The 20,954-nt window shown below is 35.6% G+C and overlaps 1 protein-coding gene across 2 annotated transcripts in view; it reads right to left on the reverse strand.

Annotated features, from left to right (window-relative positions):
* Positions 1-20,954, reverse strand: part of LOC112858150 (bifunctional heparan sulfate N-deacetylase/N-sulfotransferase 3) — a 194,865-nt gene that overhangs the window by 17,015 nt on the left and 156,896 nt on the right. For both annotated transcript variants that reach the window (XM_086704318.1, XM_086704320.1), the window contains exons 7-12: positions 16,740-16,922; positions 14,400-14,496; positions 9,986-10,109; positions 5,528-5,702; positions 2,355-2,525; positions 717-826 (exon numbers count right to left, since the gene is read on the reverse strand). In XM_086704318.1, the coding sequence (XP_086560444.1) occupies positions 717-826; positions 2,355-2,525; positions 5,528-5,702; positions 9,986-10,109; positions 14,400-14,496; positions 16,740-16,922 (860 nt within the window). The remainder of the gene's footprint in view (positions 1-716; positions 827-2,354; positions 2,526-5,527; positions 5,703-9,985; positions 10,110-14,399; positions 14,497-16,739; positions 16,923-20,954) is intronic.

Raw genomic sequence — 20,954 nt, forward strand, 5'->3', positions numbered from 1 at the left:
CACTCACTGTCAGGTATTTGCGGGGTCCTGAGAACGAGTGCCTTCTTACAGTACTAATGCCTCTCTTGCCTTATGCTTGTCCTGGCCCAGATGGTGTTAGTTACCTAAGGAAATCAGAAAAGAGCAGCAAAAGAAAACCAAACCAGAGCTGTAATTGCTGTGGCCTTCGAAGGAGAGGTGACAGGGTCAGATACACAGTGGGTAAAGACATAAAAGCAAAACATGGAAGTATGTGTAAGAGTAATAACAGCATATCTCTTTCTGCCTATTCAGTCACCTACTGGGTGATTTCTTGCTGCATGACATTATTTTTGAAAATTGCACAAAAGACAGGGCTCATAAACCATCCAGTTAATCACCTCTTCATGCTTGCAAGAGTTCCCACTATTGTCTGTTAAACAGGTTTAGCACTTACTGACTTTTTTTAAGTAGCCACTTTTGTGGGTTAATTCTTGGTTTTAAGATTTACAATTATTTTGCTTCTTTGCTTTCCTTCTAGGGGAAATCTTTCATAGTTAGAAATCAACAGAGGATTTAGAACATTTCTTTGCCACACTGCTGAAAAGTTCATTCCCAAGTAGTTAATGTCAAACTAATCAGAAAATAATCAGTTACATAAGGAGAAGCCAACATAATAGTTGCATCACCAAACTGCAACTTTTAAAAAACCAGTTCTCTAATGAAACTTCAATAAGTTAATTAGAATATAAACTTACGTTAAAGCTTCTGAGTAATTATAATGAGGAGAGACTCCTAGAAATTTCTGTACTTCATCCATCACTGTAGCAGGATCCATCCTTAGCTGTTGCCCATCAATAATTAGCAACTAAATTACCAGAGAAATTAAAAAAAAAGACAATGCACACTGAAGATAGATGTGTAACTGTATAATTAAAAATTTGTGCACTCTGAATTTAGTCAATGAGAGACATTCTACTGAGGGCATTTGCATACATTGTTGTTAGACTTAACCAGACCAATCTCATTAATGACTTAGAATAAGAAATAAATCATACTGATTAAGTGTACTTAGGTTTTGTAATCTGAGAAGTCCCCAAAATACTATGAAAACAAAAAAGCCATTTGAGGGGACCAAATGAGCTTAAGAAATGTGATTACACATCACAAATGGAAACCAAGTTTAAAATAGGCAAAACTGGTGTGCCTGGTTGGCTCAGTCAGTTGAGCATATGACTGTTGATTTTGGGGTTGTGAGTTCAAGCCCCATGTTGGGTATAGAGACTACTTAAAAAAAATCTTAAGAAAACCCCACCAACAACAGGCAAAACAATGACATCATTCAAGATTGGAAGGAGCACTGTAGAAAAGAAGAAAAGTTGTAATAAGACCAGGTGTAATGACACAGAGGACATGTCATTCTCCATGAGTCCATTCAAAGGAGTAGCACTGTAAAGTTTTAAGAAATACTTAGATAATCCATTTGGAGAAAAAGACAAGACTCCCAGAGAACCTGAATGTGGACAGAAGTTCTTCAACTGACTGAGGGGAAGAGTTTGCTTGTTACTCTAATGAGGGAGGGGTGTGGCCCAGAAGATAGAATGACAGGTGACCATAATGGAGGACCACAAAGAGTGCAGTGCAACTTCTGCTCATACCTCTTCTCCAATATTTCTATTCAGTCTAGACTGGCATTGTTCCCTAGAATGTTCTGTGACTATGGGCATTGTTCTATAGCTGTGGTGTCTAAAAGGTAGCTATGGAGCATTTAAAATGTGGCTAATATCATTGAGAAACTAAATTTTTAATTTTATATACTTTTAGTAGAAATTTAAATAGCCAGATGTGGCAGCAGCTATCACACTGGACAGCACAGTCCTAGATACACAAGCATACACTACGTCTGATGTGACTGGACTGCTTTAAGCCATCTAATGGAGGGGCTGAGTTTGAAATCTAGGTTGATGTCTAGAAAAAAGAGAAGCAAAGAAGGCAAGAAAAACACAAAGCTCATGAAAAATTCAGCAAGGTGGTTCAAAGGGAAATAATGACACTTAATTAAAAAAAACATTATTTGCCTTGTTTGGTTAAGATGTTCTCAAGCTTTATTCACAGAATAAGAATCAGGGATATGAAGCTTTTGAAGCTCTTGACAATCAGGAAGGGTATGCACTGGAAAATACAGCAGGGAGAATTATCCTGAAATACTTTTAGAAAGAAAATTAAACAGTGTGTCTACCTCTGCCTAACTATTATTCCTTGCCACAGTCTTATTATTTACAACTAAAGAGTAAAAGCCAGTAATGTTTTAATGAGTAAAAATTTCCTCTATCCTGGAGGCAAAGTCATCAACTTAATGAGATTGTAACATGATGGAAATTCTTATTGCTCAATACCTGAAAGGGAGGGAAATAAACAAGCCATCTCTCGATGTGGCTGGCATACCACCCTGGGATCAAACATCTCTTCTGCAAGGCTCTAAGCTCGGAGGGTGCACGGGGACCAGCTGAGATCACTTCGTAAAAGCTGAACTTCAGAGCTGCAGGGTCTTCATGCGATCGCTGATGCTATGATGAAAAGGTGGATAATTAAACTAACTTGAACTATAGGCATGAATAATTAAAAACCAATCTCTGCGACAAGTCTCGAAGCTAAAGGAAGGAGTGACTCACTGCTGGAGAGTTATTTGTTTTGCAATTAATAAGGGATGAAAATGTTTGCTTGGAGCATCAGGATTTAAACTTATGACACTGATGAGGGAATATTTTTGAGAACTTATTTGGCAGAGGCTGAATTCTTATTGATAGGCTTCCTTAACTAACTTTACTGAGTTGTTTCCTTAGTGTATATATTTATTCTGAATGTAAACTTTTGAAAGTTGCATTAATGCCCCCCTTTCAGCCCATAAGCAAACCATTTGTTATGTCCATTGAGTATCCATAATACACAAGCACTCTACTGGTCTGCCACAGTTTTGCTCCATCTAGAATGCAGTTTTAGATTAGAAAAGCCCTACTGGCTATTTTAAATGGAAAAACTACCTAAAACTCTGACATGTACATTATCTGAAATGCACAGCTTTTATCATATACTACCTAGCATCTAAAAGCCAAGATTATTTTACCTAATGGTAACCTTCCTTTGTGATGAATCAGAATCATTTATTGTACAGAAATGCAGAAAGCAGCAATCCAAATAGGAAAGTGTTTCATAATGGCTCAGGCCGAGGCCCATGGGTTTGAAGAAATCACCTTTTCCCTAAATTGACCAATAAATATTCAGGCTTAGTGGTAGGTTTGTGAATGTTTACCACATCTAGTTGAATAGCAAATTGGCTGCAATTGAGATTCAAATTACTACACTACAAACACTACTAGACTTTGTTAAGGCCTGCATTTTGCCAGTACAGAGTGATTTATTTATAATATTTGGGACATTTTGTTAGCTTACAGCCTTGAAACCTCCTTTTATGGTAAATTCTCAATTTCTCAGGGGCTAAGTGGTTGCCAAGTTCCAATTTTCTTTTCTCTTTGAGTCAATTAAGGCTTATTTCTCTTTTCTCCAGATACCTGGTAGAAAAGGTAAAAGGCACAAAATCTAATCAGTCAATTTACAATTTGCTGTATACTATGATTTAAAAGATGGCTGTAGGAGTCTGGCGTCAATGCTTAGTGTGGAGTTGTGGATTTCGGCTTTCCTGGCTGTCTCACTTCCTATTATGCAGATTATTATCAATCTGCCTATCTAAGATTCCATCTGCTCTATTATGACCTTTCCCCTACTCTGTCTCAGCCACAAAACCTTTCCTGACAATCTGTTCTTCCTTTTTGAATATGGAAAAACTACTTTTGTTAAATAACAAAAGGACCCAGTGCTGAGAAACTTTATTCTCTAATATTATAGATTGTCATGAATTATCTGTTTGAAATCCTATCAGTGGAAATGGAATGTACCACTCTTACCTGCAAGATCAGAGCTATGTGCATTCACTTTAGTACAGAGAAGCAGACTTAGTTCCAACCCAGGTGCAGGGTTTCAGATAAGGAGTTTTTGGTTTCGTTGTTTTGTTTTGGTTATTACCTTTGTCATTATGTGGTATCCTTCTTTGTCTTTTGTTACAGTCTTTGTTTTAAAGTCTATTTTGTCTGATATAAGAAGCATTGCTACCCTAGCTTTCTTTTTGCTTCTTTTGGCATGGTAAATGTTTTTCCATCTCTTCACTTTCAATCTGTATGTGTCTTTAGGTCTGAAGTGAGTTTCTTGCAGGCAGCATATAGATAGGTCTTGCTTTTTTATCCATTCAGTCACCCAGTGTCTTTTGATTGGAGCGTTTAGTCCATTTACATTTATAGTAATTATTGATAGGTATGTACTTATTGCCATTTTGTTACTTGTTTTATAATTGTTTTTATAGGTCTTATCTGTTCCTTTCTTCTCTTGTCCTCTTCCTTTGTGGTTTGATGGCTTTCTTTCTTATTATGCTTGAATTCCTTTCTCTTTATCATTTTGGGTATCTACTATACGTTTCTGATTTGTGATTACCATTAGGTTCATATATAACATCTTATGCATATAGCAGTTTATATTAAGTTGGTGGTTGCTTGAGTTTGGACCCATCTTAAAAACACTAAATTTTTACTTCCCCCATCTTATGTATATGATGTCACACTTTTACATCCTTTTATCTTGTGAATCCCTTAACTGATTTTTGTGGATATAATTGATTTAGTCCTTTTGTGCTTTAACCTGTATACTGGTTTTATAAGTGATTAATCTACTATTTTTATTTTACATTTGCATTTACCTGTGAAATTTTTTCTTTTCATAATTTTCTTACTCTTGATTATAGCCTTTTCTTTCCACTCAAAGAATTCTCTTTAATGTTTCTCAGAAGGCTGATTTAGTGGTGATTAATTCCTTTAACTTTTTTTTTTTTTTTGTCGGGGAAACAATCTCTCCTTCTATTCTGAATGATAACCTTGGTTGCAGGTTTTTTCCTGAATGTATCGTGCCACTCCCTTCTGGCCTACAAGGTTTCTGCTGAAAATCAGCTGATAGACTTATGGAATTTCCCTTGTATATGACTGTTTTCTCTTGCTGCTTTAAAAATTCTCTCTTTATCACTACTTTTTTGCCATCTTAATTATTATGTGTCTTGGTGTAGACCTCTGGTTAGAAGTAATACTAGTCTAATAACAGATAAGGAGTTTCTGAATACAGCATTTCACATTTATCTTAACTTTATAGTTTCTAAGGAAATGGGGCCCTTAGTCTATTTTTTTCAAAATGCAGATGTGTAGAAGCACATATGCACATCCAAATACATAATATTTTGTTATATTTTCACTTCATTAATATATTTTATTCAATTAGTGCAAAATTTAAAAAAAAAAAAAACTTGAGAAAGTATCTCCAGAAACAAAGAAAACTTTACCCACTTTTATGCAGATATAAAACTAGCAAATCTACTCTTTTATTGAGACCTGAGGTGGTTGCTATTGCTGCAAACCATCTCCCCTTCTTCATAGTCCCCTTCTTACCTGTTAGATTCTGTCTGTATTTTTCTTACCTGATACCAGGAATATGCTCGGTCTGAGGGGTCAATGAGGATGGTAATGATCTTTGCTTTCGGGACCAGAGAAGCTGCTCTTTTAGGAGCTTCCTCTGAGTGGAAGTAATTGGCACTCTTTTCAAACAGAAAGTCAGTGGTGACATTAGATGGGACTGGGAAGAAATCCATATACCTAGAAAAGAAATATTTCTCAAAATAAGACTGGTTTATACTCATACTCTGGTGACTGTAGATGTCACAGGTATCCCACAAATCATTTGTTTCCTAAACAAAAGCCTTTTTCTATAAGGCATCTGTTCTATACAGTTTGCAAGGGAAAAGTGTATAGAACACTAATAATGTATTTTGAGAATGCTTTTCTAAATACATTTTCTTTTTGTTTTGCTTACTATCCGAAAAAAAAAGGTATGGGAGATAGCAAAAATGTAGACACAGAATGATCAAACTGGAACAATAATCATCCTAACTATATAAAATGTATCTAAATGCAGAAATACTTTACAGAGAAAAATGTGTGAGTGCTGAACCAAAAGGAAAATTTGATCAAAACAGATGATATGTTCAGTTCAAAGACATTCTAAAAGGACTTAGACAAAATGTTTTTAACTTCATCACAAGTGAAATAATTTCCTTCTCACTAATGTGGTGCTGTGGTTGCATTCAACTATAAAATGTTTAAGTGCAGAACACATCTGGTGTAAACATTGCCTATTTGCTTAACATTTTTTCCATTTAGAGCCATTTATATTCTTTAGATTATTCATAAAATTTTAAAAAGTATGTACATATTTCTAAATATAAAATTCTATCAAATTTCCCAAGGTCAGGTCCTATATCCTTAAGTGGGGTGAGAATGTAAATCACCAGCAGAATGAACATAGGAATAGCTAAAGCCTTACACACAGAAATGTAAGCCATAACAGAATTTGTATAATGTCTCATCTGTACAAAAGCTGTCAAATATAAACTAATTCAGCATGTGATAACAGATATATCTGAGGGACTAAGGGACAACTTTTAAAGGAAAAAGAGCCTTTTTTGGAGAGCACGTGCAAATTTAACTTCTAGGGTTTCTTACATTTGATCATAATGGCTTCATCCTCCACTCCCACCCTCTTCAGTTCATAAGCCATCATGACTTTGGGCTACCAAGATAGGGTAGTTCAGTAGTTACTGAGCAAGAGAGTCATTAGCATTTCTGTGATGACTTCTTTATGCAGTACGTTGTTTTCTTTTAGTCATCTCACACGATAAAGCTTCTGGTAGGATTCCAGTTGTTAACATATTGCAAAGTTTGGCTGATACAACAAAGTGATGTCTTGAAACTCAGGGCAGTAAAGAAATCCTTTTATGTTTTCTGGAAATTGCCTTGGTGATATGTCATTCTGGCATCCTTTTAGGGGGAAACAGATATATAAAAATTTCTGGAAAGTTTGATCTGCTGTTTTGGTGTATAGTCTATTTGTAGAAAGTGCCACATTTTAAGATATTTCTTAAGTTAGATGCTCACCCTGGTTCCAGAGATGCTAAGGTTATCCCAAGTGTCTAGTGATACCTTATTTGGTCCAAGCTTGTCTCAGCCTTGCTTGTTCTGAGAAAGGCTCAGAAAATCACAAAAGAAGGGCAGAAGGTATTGAATTCTGAGTAACTTTAAGTTTCTAAAAATGGTCCCACTTTCCCAGCAGTCCTCTCTATACCTGTAACAGTTTAGACCTTAAAAACCTCTTCATGCAGTTCTGGATCTTGGACCTATAATGTATTGATTTTGCCTGGCCCCAGAGGCTCATGGAAAAAGCAGGGGCCAGTTCTTGTTTGCCAGTATGCCCACATTTTTCTAGTGTAGTGGCTGGCACTTAGAGGCACTTGTAAAATGTCTGATGAACAGGTAAATAAGAATTCAGCTTCATATTTTCAGGGTACAAATAGGTAACATCTGGGGAATATGAATTCAGATTATCTAAAGAACTGGTGAGCAAACTAGAGTGTAAACCACTCTAGTTAAAAGTGAATGCCTGCCTCGTTTAAGCTTGGCTACTTTCATAATATCTCACCATCTTTTTTTACTGAAAGATGTGATTTTTGCAATATTCCACATTTATTTGTTATTTGGGTTGACTGTGAGTATTTCTAAGTGATTTAACTCACAGCTAGATCAAGACATTTAGAAGTTCTAAGTGCTAACAGGATTTTAGGGCTCCCCAAGTACCAGTCCAAGCCTTCACTTCATCCCCATGTAATTATAAAAAATAATACCAAACCACAGCATATAAAATTTAAGTGTCTGTATGAATCAAACATTTCTCTTGATCTCCTGATTGTAAATGTTGGCTATTTTACCAAAGATGGAGTGTTCTCATTTTCATCTGCCCTACTTTGCTTTTGTCCTCAGCTTGTGTTTAGGTTGCCTGTCAGTTAAGGCAGCCCTGGTTTTCCCCAGTTTTCTAGGAAAAGCAGTTCCCATGGATCCAGACTCACTGTGCCTGTGTTAATCCTGTAAGCCACTTTGGCATGCTGAGACCTACTATCAAACTCTTCCACTTTATGGCTCTGTGGTCCCAAAGGGCTATGGAGGTGCTGACACTTCACAGAGAGACACGGCCAGCCTGAGGACCATGAATACATCTGACATCATTGACAGCAAAGCCAGAGTTACTGATAATAGACTGACATTTGCAGGTACTTTTGTTATTTGTGGTGTCTTTTATAAACATATAATTTGTCAATGCAAAAGTGTTTGCAATTGAGGTGTTTTTAGTGAGTTGCACTTAAAATCATTAGCTTTCTACTTATTTATGTCATCTTTTTGTAAACTGCTTAAGGGACTTTTTGTCCTGTTATAGTGCCTTATATACATTACTGACTTCTGAACAACTTTTTAAAAATTGATTATTCTTACAGATATTCTTTTTTTTAAGTTTATTTATTTATTTATTTAGAGAGAGACAGAGAGCGTGAGCAGGGGAGGGGTAGAGAGAGAGGGAGAGAGAGAATCCCAAGCAGGCTCTGCACTGTCAGCGAGGAGCCAGATGTGGGGCTGAAACTCACGAACTGTGAGATCATGACCTGAGCCTCAACTAAGAGTCAGACACTTAACTGACTCAGCCACCCAGGCACCCCTATTCTTAGAGATATTCTTAAATCCCAGGGAGTTCAAGTATTGCATTCCTCTCCACTTTTTTCTTTTTTTAAAGTAGGCCTCACACCCAGAGTGGAGCCCAGTGTGGGGCTTGAGCTCACCACCCTGGGATCAAGACCTGAGCTGAGATCAAGAGTCGGACGCTTTACCGACTGAGCCATGCAGGCACGCCCCCCCCCCCCACTTTTAAAGCAGCTTTTAATGACTCCCTTTAGTCCTAATGTTAACATATTTTTATTCTACTGTACACAGGCATATATATTTGAGTCAGTGGTCAAATAGCAGCTGAAGTGGTTGATGCTTTCTTGGTTCTCACAGTTGTTATTTAACACCATACAATTAATCAATATCAAGCCCTGTTTGAAGAGTTGGCAGTGAAATATATTGCAGTTAGAATATATGTAATTCCTAGTAGGTGCTCAAATTATCCTCAACTCATTTCTCTTCTTTCCATTTGGACCACACACAAGCAACTCTTGGGGGGGGGTGATACTTATGAAATTGAGATCATGCAATTTGACAACAGAAGTTAATATATAACAACCCTTTATGCTAAAATACATGCAAAATGTTTATGCTCATGCCCTAGAATTATTATAAAAATTCCATTCTTTCATATCACTTTCTGCCTAGAATTTCTACCTTAACAGCAAGACTTGCAGATATATTTTGTGATTAACATGTTAATTTGCAACATATATTCCTACTATATTATTATATTTTGTATGTTATTTGACATTTTAACTTTTATTTTTAATTTAACTATTTTCCTTGCATGGTTGATATAGTTCTTATTTCAATTCAAGACCAAAAATTAAATATTGCTAATAGCTTTATTTCACTTATTTCATTTATTTCATTATTCATGAAATATACACAAATTTCTAGTTCTATTTATTTATTTTTTTAACCTAAAATGCCAAAGCAAAATAAAAAAATATATAGAGGGACTGTAGCATCACTTTAATGCAAAGTGCACAGGAAGAGAAAGCTATGAAAGTGTTTTAAGAAGAGAGAGGAATGAAATTTTTGGGTGTTACAGTATTTCTCTAACTTCGTATCTGTAATAACCATCAAAGATAATTAATGCAAATTCAGATTACATGTGGGCCTCTTGAAGCAATGAGTCCCATAACAAACTGAGAAAAATTTCTTATGAATAATTTCTGTGCTTCTTCATTTTATTGACTCCATTTCCAAGGTACAGAGGATAACTTTTATTTGTGGCTACAAGCTTCTATGTTTATAAATATTAGCACTAATTTTTATACTGTGCATAGTATATATACTTTTAGATTTATACTAATAACCCATCTTACCAATCAATCCCCCTGTGGTAGTTATTTCTATTAAAGAACTGTACCTCCTCAAAGGTTTTTGGGCTGGGGGAGTTACTAAAGATGGAAGGATGCATAACCAGGAACAAATACAAAGCAGTGGTTCCTGAAAAGACAATAGAGGTTTAGAAATTAATTAAATGCAAACAGATTCCTACTATTAGCATTTCAAAGTCATTAATATACTAAGTATTGTAATGATCCAAACAGATACATATTAGTACTCCTTGAATTAAACTGAATAGATAATCAGCATTTTAAAAGAAGCAATATTGGAAAAATGGAGTTAAGTGTGATGTGAGAAAGGGCTTGTTGCCGGGACTAGGAGAACTGGTTTTTGACCTCATCTCAATCACTGATTTGGTCTGTGACTTGGCTTTTAGCTTGGCTTTTTTGGTGGGAAGTCACCTGCCTTGCTTATTTCATAGACTTTCTCTGGGGATGAAAAGATATATTGAACCTGAAGATATTTTGGTATTATTATATGAATGAAAGACATCATTATTTAATAGAAGATATTACATCACTAAAATCATGTAGCTGAGTTCTCCTATAAGTTCTTCCTAAGGCCTATGAAAGCTGATTAAATTTGAGACACAATTTAAACTCTCAACACGTTTGTTTAAATTTGAATATGCTTACTTAAAAATGTGATATCAAAAATAGGTTTTTTGGAAAAAAATTGTGTCCTTTCTTAGTGATATAACATAAAATTTGCAATTTGGAAAGAGAATGGCATATCACAAGTGCCCATATGGATCTGTGACTATTGGGGATCAAGAGTATGATTTTTTTTTCCAAAATGAGCAATGTCATAGACTGTAAAATTAGTGTTTCAGAGCCTAAATTATGAGCTAAAGGGTACAGATTAGGTTGCTACAAGAAAAAGACAATCTGAGTTCAGTTTGCCTAAAATTTAACCACATGCTTGCTGTAATTGTAATTGTGTTTATAAAATCATACTATTAAAATCTTTCTGGTCCATGTATTCAGTCTTCTTAAGGCTCTAGTTTCCACTTCTCTGCTCTAATGTGGTTTATATCATTATACAATCTGATGGGGCGGGACCTATGAATTATACTCTAAGTCAATAATAGCTAGCAATGGTCTTCAGACATGGCCTTATAACATTTCTCTCACTTGGAGAAATTACTTTCTGATTTTGCTTAGTAATAATGTCATGTTGCCGTCTGTATTAAATTTTGAATTTTCTTATCTCTCTGACAAGCTCTATTTAATATTGTACTTAAATCTAGTATATCAACACAACAGAAAATTTGTTAAAATAACTCTGTCAATAGCAAAATTGTCTAAAACAATGAATTGAAAGAGGCAGTGTTTCTAGATTATATCTTAGCCAAACTATGAACATTTTATCTATACCCATGGGTACCTGTGAGGAATGAAACATAGTAATCTATGATATACAAAATAAAAATGCTCCTCACAAGCTTGACCTAAAACAGTGGTTCTCACACTTTAGCATGCCTTAGACTAACCTGGAGGTCTTGTTAAAACACAGAGAATCGAACCCTATCCCAGAGGTTCTGATTCAGTACACTTTGAAAACCACAACTTAAAAGAAATGTGTAACAAAATCTAAAACTTATTTGGGGGAAAAATGTTCCATTACTTGAAATCCGTAGTAGAGTAAAGCTTTCTTGAACATGGTGTTTAGAGTCAGGTAAATTCTAGGATCAGGATTTTATTTCTAACACTTATCAGTTGTGTGAATGTGAACAAAAATATCTAAGCTGAGACTTAGTTTTCTTATCTGTGTAGTGGGGGAAAAATACTTAGCTATCAGGGTTTTATGAGGGTCAAGTAAGACAATCTGTATAAAAGTACCTAAATAGCTTCATATCTCAATATTAGTAAAGTATTTTTTAAAATAACAGCTTTTATGAGATAAAAATTCAATAATGCATTTAAAAATTGAAAAAAAAAGTCTTTGTGAGGATAGGAAGTATGACCATTATAATGTGAAAAAAGAAAAGAGAATTCGTTCCTTTCTTAGATCAACTGAAAGCATTCTTTTCTGAATTTTATTTTTAAGAATTGTATTCAATCATATTGTTTGCTTTTAATAGCATGACCAGCATTAATAAGACAAACTGAAAAAATAGACATGTAATTGTTCGCATAGTCAGTAAAAGGTATAATATAATTTATCAGTGGTCAGAAAATTGTTAGATTGTGGTTTCTGAACTCTGTCTTTACCTACACTTATTCTTGGGTCTGAATAAACTGTCCTATGTGTGTGTGTTTGAATGTGTTTAATGTGTGTATGTATGTAAAACAACCACCTAATCATAGACACACACATTCAAATAACCATCCATAAAGCTTCAGTTTTATTTTTTGTCAGTTTCAACACTAAAAATATTTGAATATGCGTAAGAATATACATCTATGCAAAATTATTCAGAAAAATGCTTCTGATGAAACTAAAGTTAAAATGAAGCTATTTAATTTTTATGTAACTGATGAGAAGATATGTTTATCCTTTTAAAAAATCAACTTCACAAAATATTGATATACATAGTAACATGGATGAATCTCAAAAGCATTATCTTAAGTGAAAGAAGTCAAATGCACAAGACTGCACATTTTACTCTTCCATTTATATGAAATTCTAGAAAAGCAAAACTATGGTACCAGAAAGTAGTTTCCTGTGACTGAGGATGGGGGAGGGGCATTGACTGCAAAGGCACATGGGTGGAGAAACTTTTTAGGGAGACAGAAGTGGGGTTTTTTTGGTTTTGTTTTTGAGACAGAATGTTGTGGTGGTTACACAACTGTGTACAATTGTCAAAATTCATCAGAATTTTCATTTAAAATTGGTGACTTTTAATGCATGTAAATTATACCACTACAGAACTGGGAAAAAAATTAGTTTCCATGAAAAGAGATAAAAAATTTTCTTCCAAAGGTAAATGTCATATATATTTGTAACATAAACATTTGGAAACACAACTGAGTTTAAGATGGCAAGTACTGATTCTTCCATCTGACCATGATTTTTAAATGTCTGCACATCTAGCATGAAACAAGAGGCAGCCCTTCCTGCAGGGCTTTCTGGAGCGAACTCGATATGCCACGCTTCAGAGAGACATGATCAGTAATGACAGTGGGAGTTTGCTGAAAAGACTTTACTTTAGATATTTTTCTAGCTGCCTCTTGACTTTAAAATACATAAGGCCAAATGAAATAAACAAGGACAAGAAAAGTATTTATCATATTTATTATTGTTTTCAGATTGATATTGGCAAATGGGACTAAGAGAAAATGAATAGGCTAACCTCTCTGTGTACATTACATAAAATTTTCTCCAGTTATTTTTAGAGAAATGAGGAGACGGAAGGTATTCCCCTTAGAAAGGGATATGGTTGAAATGGCTGTTTTCTGTGAAGCCAGAATCCGAGAACCCCAAATAATTTATCATGCAGGAAAGAGCATGGATATTTGGCATTTTAAAGCTTCCACTGGGCTTCATTTTAATACTGATTCTTTTTTTTTTTTTTTTTAATTTTTTTTTTTCAACGTTTATTTATTTTTGGGACAGAGAGAGACAGAGCATGAACGGGGGAGGGGCAGAGAGAGAGGGAGACACAGAATCGGAAACAGGCTCCAGGCTCTGAGCCATCAGCCCAGAGCCTGATGCGGGGCTCGAACTCAAGGACCGCGAGATCGTGACCTGACTGAAGTCGGACGCTTAACCGACTGCGCCACCCAGGCGCCCCAATTTTAATACTGATTCTTAAAGAAACAAGAAGCTTATGGGGAGAAAAAATTGCATGCCAATTTAAGAAAAGGCACAAAAATTGCATGCCAATTTAAGATTTCTCCTGGGTATGAGTAAATGCCTTTGTTAGCACAAAGTTTTGTTTATGTCTGGAATTCTGCTTGTTAAACATCCTTTAGATTTTTAGAAAACAGTCATCTCTGCAAGAAATAGTTTAGAGATAAACAATATCAGGAAGATGGCAGGAAGAGGCTGTTTTTCTGGAAGGGATTTATTATAAAGAGTTATCGATACTTATATGTGTTTATCTCGACTTTTGATGAAATCCTGTCAGTCACTTTTTAAACATGTTAAACATGTAAAAATGTTAACATTTTTCAATTAAGGTCTTTGGCAAAAAAGGAATATTTGCTACCAAATTGTTGGATATTCAAACAGTGTGACATTTATTTTCATCTTTTTCACTTTAAAAAATTCCTTGACAAGCATTTAAAGACATTATCAAGCTAAACAAACATTATGTCAGAGAACCAATGTGTTATTCATCCATCAGTATATATAGGAATTTTGAAAACTCTTTATGACAAGAACTCACTGTCTAGTCATCAGGAATTTTATACTGTTTGGTTAATCATAACAAAAAGCTCTCACCAGTTTTCTGGGGTCCTATTACCAAGAATTTTGGTAAACGATCACAGGTTTTTTCTTTAGACCAAATGTCTCTGTGGCGTTTGTCATCACAAGGATTCTAAATGGGAGAAGAATACAGAGATGTATTTTTTGATAAGTGGCCACTATGCTAGAGTTTTTCAACTTCTGTCCTTGAAAAGATATTCCAGGAAGCAAAGCTATGCGACTTCTTTTAAATGAAAGCTTTGAAGTGGCATCATGGAAGCTTTCAAGTAACCCTTTCCATCCTGAACCCTTTCCATCCAACCCTTCCATCCTGAAGTTGAGTGTCTACTGAGGCGTTGGGGGGAGGGGAGACAGCCTCATAGCACTGAGGATTTAGTATTTTTTCTGCTTTTGGCCGTTCTACATCTTAATTGTGTGTGTGTGTGTGTGTGTGTGTGTGTGTGTGTGTGTGTGTGTGTGTACATGTGTGTGTTTTAAAATAGTGAGCTCCAATGTAGTGTGGGGCAGGGACTGTGCTTCCTGCTAACCTAAAAGAAGATACACTCTAAGCATTCCATAAGTAATTGAAATACAATGTGTAAGATTTTTATTCTAAATAACTTTGAGCTGTTTTGCTGTGCTTCAAAGAGATACAGATCAGGCCATAATGATACTATTTAAAGAGACAGCAGATTCCTTTCAGATATGTATTACTATAACTTTGCAGAATATGATTCTAAAAAGCACTAAATTTCAGCAAAAGGGTAAAATGAAGGTGAAATACTATCTTAGGGATCTGCTTTTGGTGTATAATACATAAACTAAACCCACCATGCAAGATGTATCTAAAACATCCTTAATTTCCACTGCAAAGTGCTCATTATGTGAAGACTTAAAAGTTCCCTTTAATACTACTTCAGATATAGGCAATCAGGACAGCACTTCTATGCAATTAATACTACAGATATGTGCAGTTAAAGGCACTTTCTGCTTATTTACAATAAGCAACAGATGGTATGACTAAAGTAGAGGGTATTCTTTTTGGCTGCTGTTAAAAAAAAGTTGTTTCAAACCTGTCACCTGAAATAATAATGATTTCAGTTTAAAAATAAGGTGTTAAATCAGCAGGAAAATTGCATGTCTTTCCAGTGGCTAACATTTGGTGATATTATGCAGTGGTTAAGGAAGAAAGATGTGCATTATAGTAACTGCAAAGTACTATATAGTGATAATTCCACAACCACTGACTTTCACATACTGAAATGTGTAGTTATGTCTCTTCTTGGAGTTACCTGTTTGTGTTCAGGTGGTAATTAGCTCATGTTCCAAGCTGAATGCATTGAGTATGTAGTTCAGATCTTGCTGCAACCTTCTCCTTCTGATGATTGTTATTACTGTACCATCAGCTCTATTAGCAACTCTCTAGTAGCTCAGTAACTCTCGTTTAGAACAGTACTTAAGAGCAAAGCCTCTGGAGCTGGATGGCCTGGAACTGATTCCCACTCTGTCACACAGTGGCCTTGTAAAGGTGTCTTAGCATTTGCCTGCCTCAGTTTCTTCATCTATAAAATGGGGATCATAACTATACCTACCACACAGGGTAGTTTAAGGATTAAATGAGTTAACATATAAAGAACCCAATGTGACACATAATAAGCACAAAATAATTATTTGCCATGATTATTACTTTCCCCAGAGTACGGAGTAGGCAGTTTAAGTTCAAATTATGTTTCTGCAATTCTGGGACACATGAGAATGTATGCTTTGAAATCTGGGTTATGCCTAGAACAGTTTGCATATGCCATGTGTGTGTGATATTTTTTTCTAAAAAGCTCAGTAATTTTGCCATCAAACACTTTTCCCATATCCAAAGTAATTCCCAACTAATACTTTTGAAGGCTGCCCATATTCTCCAGCTGCTGGTGTACCCCGTGGTTCAGAAAGCAGACGTCAGTTCTGAACTCTTCTCCCCTATCCCTCTGATGTTATTTAGTCATTAGAGATATAAGATGTGCTCTAGGAGGACTAGCTGGCTACTTGCTTAGCATACAACCTACTTACCATTCTTCTACTCTTTTCAGCCTATTGCAGTCTGCAAATTGTTCCCCCTCTCTTGACTGAAAACATGACATCCATTGAACCCCCCACTGAGCTTATAGAATTTCATAATTTCTAATGGGCATAGGAACAGAGAATTTGGCCCACTAGAAGCAATAATACAAAACTGCAATTCAGGAGGAAATAGTTTCTCAAGTCTACCAACATTTCAAAAATGTAGCCCCCTCTCCACCCCAGATGCCTTCACTTTTCAGATAGGATTATATAAAATTTGTTTATGGAATTACTTAATTATACTAATTATTGAACAAATATTACCTGCCAGAGAGGGTCTTTTTGATCGGGAAAGAGCTCAAAATACTTGTGAGCCAGCTGCGCTGGAGGCAGAGTCTGAAGTCGCAGGTTCGTCCAGGTCTGCATGAAGTTGGCCAGATTAACAAAGGTATATAGTCCCAGCCGGTCATTCCCATAATTGGACAGATGTGTCATGAAAATGCTGATCTGAAAAAGGCAAATGAACTTCAGTGTAAACACAAGTTATTTCAACCCTAGGGGGAAGTGCAATCATAGCAATGCTAGTTTTTAAGTGGTCTTTGCACAGGGTTTAAATTCATGACATGTTTTGGAACTGTGGACATATCCCAGATGCTCTCATTATATTAATGCATATTAGAAGATGTGTTATTAGTAAGACGTGACCATTTTTTTTCTGAGGTTTTAACATATTTCATAATAAAAAACGAGTCCAACTGCCATATATCCATGTTGGTGCAATTAGTTGGATGCTGAATAATGTCCTAGATGCTCACACATAATGGCTTCATGTTATGCGACCTATTCATACTTTGCGGCAGCAGAATCTCTGGAGGTTGGGATTTTATAATTTGAGTCTACTTAATTTGGCTTTTAATGTAGTACTTCAAGTTAAAGAATATAAATAATCAATGTATCACCAATATTAGCATTAAGTGAATATCCTCTGATTTGTATTTATTAAAGGCCATAATTCCAGAGGACTAGGGACTAAATTTTTACTAAAATAAGTATTAACTATTTTCCATCAATAACACTGTCAAACCCTTTTCCATATTCAGTGAGTGTACTATTTCCAGCATCAAATACCTCCTGTAAGACAAATTTTCAATGTTTGGCTAGATAAAATCAACTCTTCCTATGGAAGCAGCTGACCTAGATTGAATCCATGCATTGAAAACAAAATCACAGTGTTTTCTTTATAATAAAATAAATGTAAATTCTGTAGGTTTGATTAAATTGGTCTGGAATGCAGAATGGGCTTTTTAAAAGCCACTGTTTCAAGTGAATACAAATAGTTTTTGTTGGTGAAGTGTTGACAAATGGAAATAATTCTGTATGAGATTTTCAATGGCAAAGAAACCATTGTCTCATTTATGCTGCTATAAAAAAGATCATAAAAATAATTCATGTGATAATAGTACTTTCCTAAAATATATGTCATGTGAATGAATAGTAATAATAGTTATTATAATCATCATAATAATGAATATAATGGGTTCATTCATTAGAGACTGAAAGAAATATTCAAGAAAATTTATTGAGGTAAAGTAGCAGAGATGAGGGAATGGTTATATTAAAACTGGATACAATGAATTAGAAAAAAATCTAATTACTTACAACTATGAATAAGAGGAAACATTGATATCCTTCATTCTATAGAATAAGTCCTGCTGGCTTTCATATGAAAAGCTTCAACTGTGATCAAGGATATTTAATTGTATTTCTATTCACTCTGCCTGAACATATATTAAATCTTAGAACTTTCACAAACAAAATACTTTGAGGGTAACTTTAAATAGCTACCAGCAGACTGATGCAGTCATGAAATTAATAAGTAAGACTTTTATTACCATTTTGGGTATTTCTGAAAAATGAGACTTTTAAAATTTAACCTTCTGGTTATTTTTATAGTAGCTTCAATTCTATGACTTTTGTTTCCCTTCCTTTTCTCCAAATGTATCAAAAGTCAGTTGTTGAGAGACTTAAGAAAATCATGCTTACATGTATAAGTTCTTTTCTAATGTTTGTTAGAGGCAGTCTCTCATCATTCATATTAAAACTACATTTTTCAGTATAGCTCAACAACAATAGCAAAATGATACTTCAAGTTGTCTATTAAAGGAAAAATTTTAATACCATATAATATACATATATATATTAACTCAGCCACTAGTTCAAATTTTTGCTTTATTTATGAGAGATTTATCAATGTATCTATGTGTCTATATTTCACTTGAATAACATTTGCAGTGGGCATAAAATGGGAAATATGGAGATGTGTGAATTTTTGGTACCAATACATTCGACCTCCATTTGAATTTACTTTACAACCCAGGAAACATTTTATTCTGTGACATTTAAAGCAGAGTGTCATTGTTTTTACCTATATGAGTATAGAAGCTAAAAAAAATGCTACTATTTCTCTCTCTCTCTTTTTTTTTTTTATTTATATATGAAATTTATTGTCAAATTGGTTTCCATACAACACCCAGTGCTCATCCCAAAAGGTCCCCTCCTCAATACCCAACACCCACCCTCTCCTCCCTCCCACCCCCCATCAACCCTCAGTTTGCTGTCAGTTCTCAACAGTCTCTTATGCTTTGGCTCTCTCCCACTCTAACCTCTTTTTTTTTCCTGCCCCTCCCCCATGGGTTCCTGTCAAGTTTCTCAGGATCCACATAAGAGTGAAACCATATGGTATCTGTCTTTCTCTGTATGGCTTATTTCACTTAGCATCACACTCTCCAGTTCCATCCACGTTGCTACAAAAGGCCATATTTCATTTTTTCTCATTGCCACGTAGTATTCCATAGTGTATATAAACCACAATTTCTTTATCCATTCATCAGTTGATGGACATTTAGGCTCTTTCCATAATTTGGCTATTGTTGAGAGTGCTGCTATGAACATTGGGGTACAAGTGCCCCTATGCATCAGTACTCCTGTGTCCCTTGGATAAATTCCTAACAGTGCTATTGCTGGGTCATAGGGTAGGTCTATTTTTAATTTTCTGAGGAACCTCCACACTGCTTTCCAGAGCGGCTGCACCAATTTGCATTCCCACCAACAGTGCAAGAGGGTTCCCGTTTCTCCACATCCTCTCCAGCATCTATAGTCTCCTGATTTGTTCATTTTGGCCACTCTGACTGGCGTGAGGTGATACCTGAGTGTGGTTTTGATTTGTATTTCCCTGATAAGGAGCGACGCTGAACATCTTTTCATGTGCCTGTTGGCCATCCGGATGTCTTCTTTAGAGAAGTGTCTATTCATGTTTTCTGCCCATTTCTTCACTGGGTTATTTGCTTTTCGGGTGTGGAGTTTGGTGAGCTCTTTATAGATTTTGGATACTAGCCCTTTGTCCGATATGTCATTTGCAAATATCTTTTCCCATTCCGTTGGTTGCCTTTTAGTTTTGTTGGTTGTTTCCTTTGCTGTGCAGAAGCTTTTTATCTTCATAAGGTCCCAGTAATTCACTTTTGCTTTTAATTCCCTTGCCTTTGGGGATGTGTCGAGGAAGAGATTGCTACGGCTGAGGTCAGAGAGGTCTTTTCCTGCTTTCTCCTCTAAGGTTTGGATGGTTTCCTGTCTCACATTCAGGTCCTTTATCCATTTTGAGTTTATTTTTGTGAATGGTGTGAGAAAGTGGTCTAGTTTCAACCTTCTGCATGTTGCTGTCCAGTTCTCCCAGCACCATTTGTTAAAGAGACTGTCTTTTTTCCATTGGATGTTCTTTCCTGCTTTGTCAAAGATGAGTTGGCCATACGTTTGTGGGTCTAGTTCTGGGGTTTCTATTCTATTCCATTGGTCTATGTGTCTGTTTTTCTGCCAATACCATGCTGTCTTGATGATGACAGCTTTGTAGTAGAGGCTAAAGTCTGGGATTGTGATGCCTCCTGCTTTGGTCTTCTTCTTCAAAATTACTTTGGCTATTCGGGGCCTTTTGTGGTTCCATATGAATTTTAGGATTGCTTGTTCTAGTTTCGAGAAGAATGCTGGTGCAATTTTGATTGGGATTGCATTGAATGTGTAGATAGCTTTGGGTAGTATTGACATTTTGACAATATTTATTCTTCCAATCCATGAGCAGGGAATGTCTTTCCATTTCTTTAAATCTTCTTTAATTACCTTCATAAGCTTTCTATAGTTTTCAGCATACAGATCCTTTACATCTTTGGTTAGATTTATTCCTAGGTATTTTATGCTTCTTGGTGCAATTGTGAATGGGATCAGTTTCTTTACTTGTCTTTCTGTTGCTTCATTGTTCGTGTATAAGAATGCAACTGATTTCTGTACATTGATTTTGTATCCTGCAACTTTGCTGAATTCATGTATCAGTTCTAGCAGACTTTTGGTGGAGTCTATCGGATTTTCCACGTATAATATCATGTCATCTGCAAAAAGCGAAAGCTTGACTTCATCTTTGCCAATTTTGATGCCTTTGATTTCCTTTTGTTGTCTGATTGCTGATGCTAGAACTTCCAGCACTATGTTAAACAA

The sequence above is a fragment of the Puma concolor genome, chromosome B1 (genome assembly GCF_028749965.1).
Source record: "Puma concolor isolate L17-30 chromosome B1, mPumCon1.1.hap2, whole genome shotgun sequence".
Classification (NCBI taxonomy): Eukaryota; Metazoa; Chordata; class Mammalia; order Carnivora; family Felidae; genus Puma; species Puma concolor.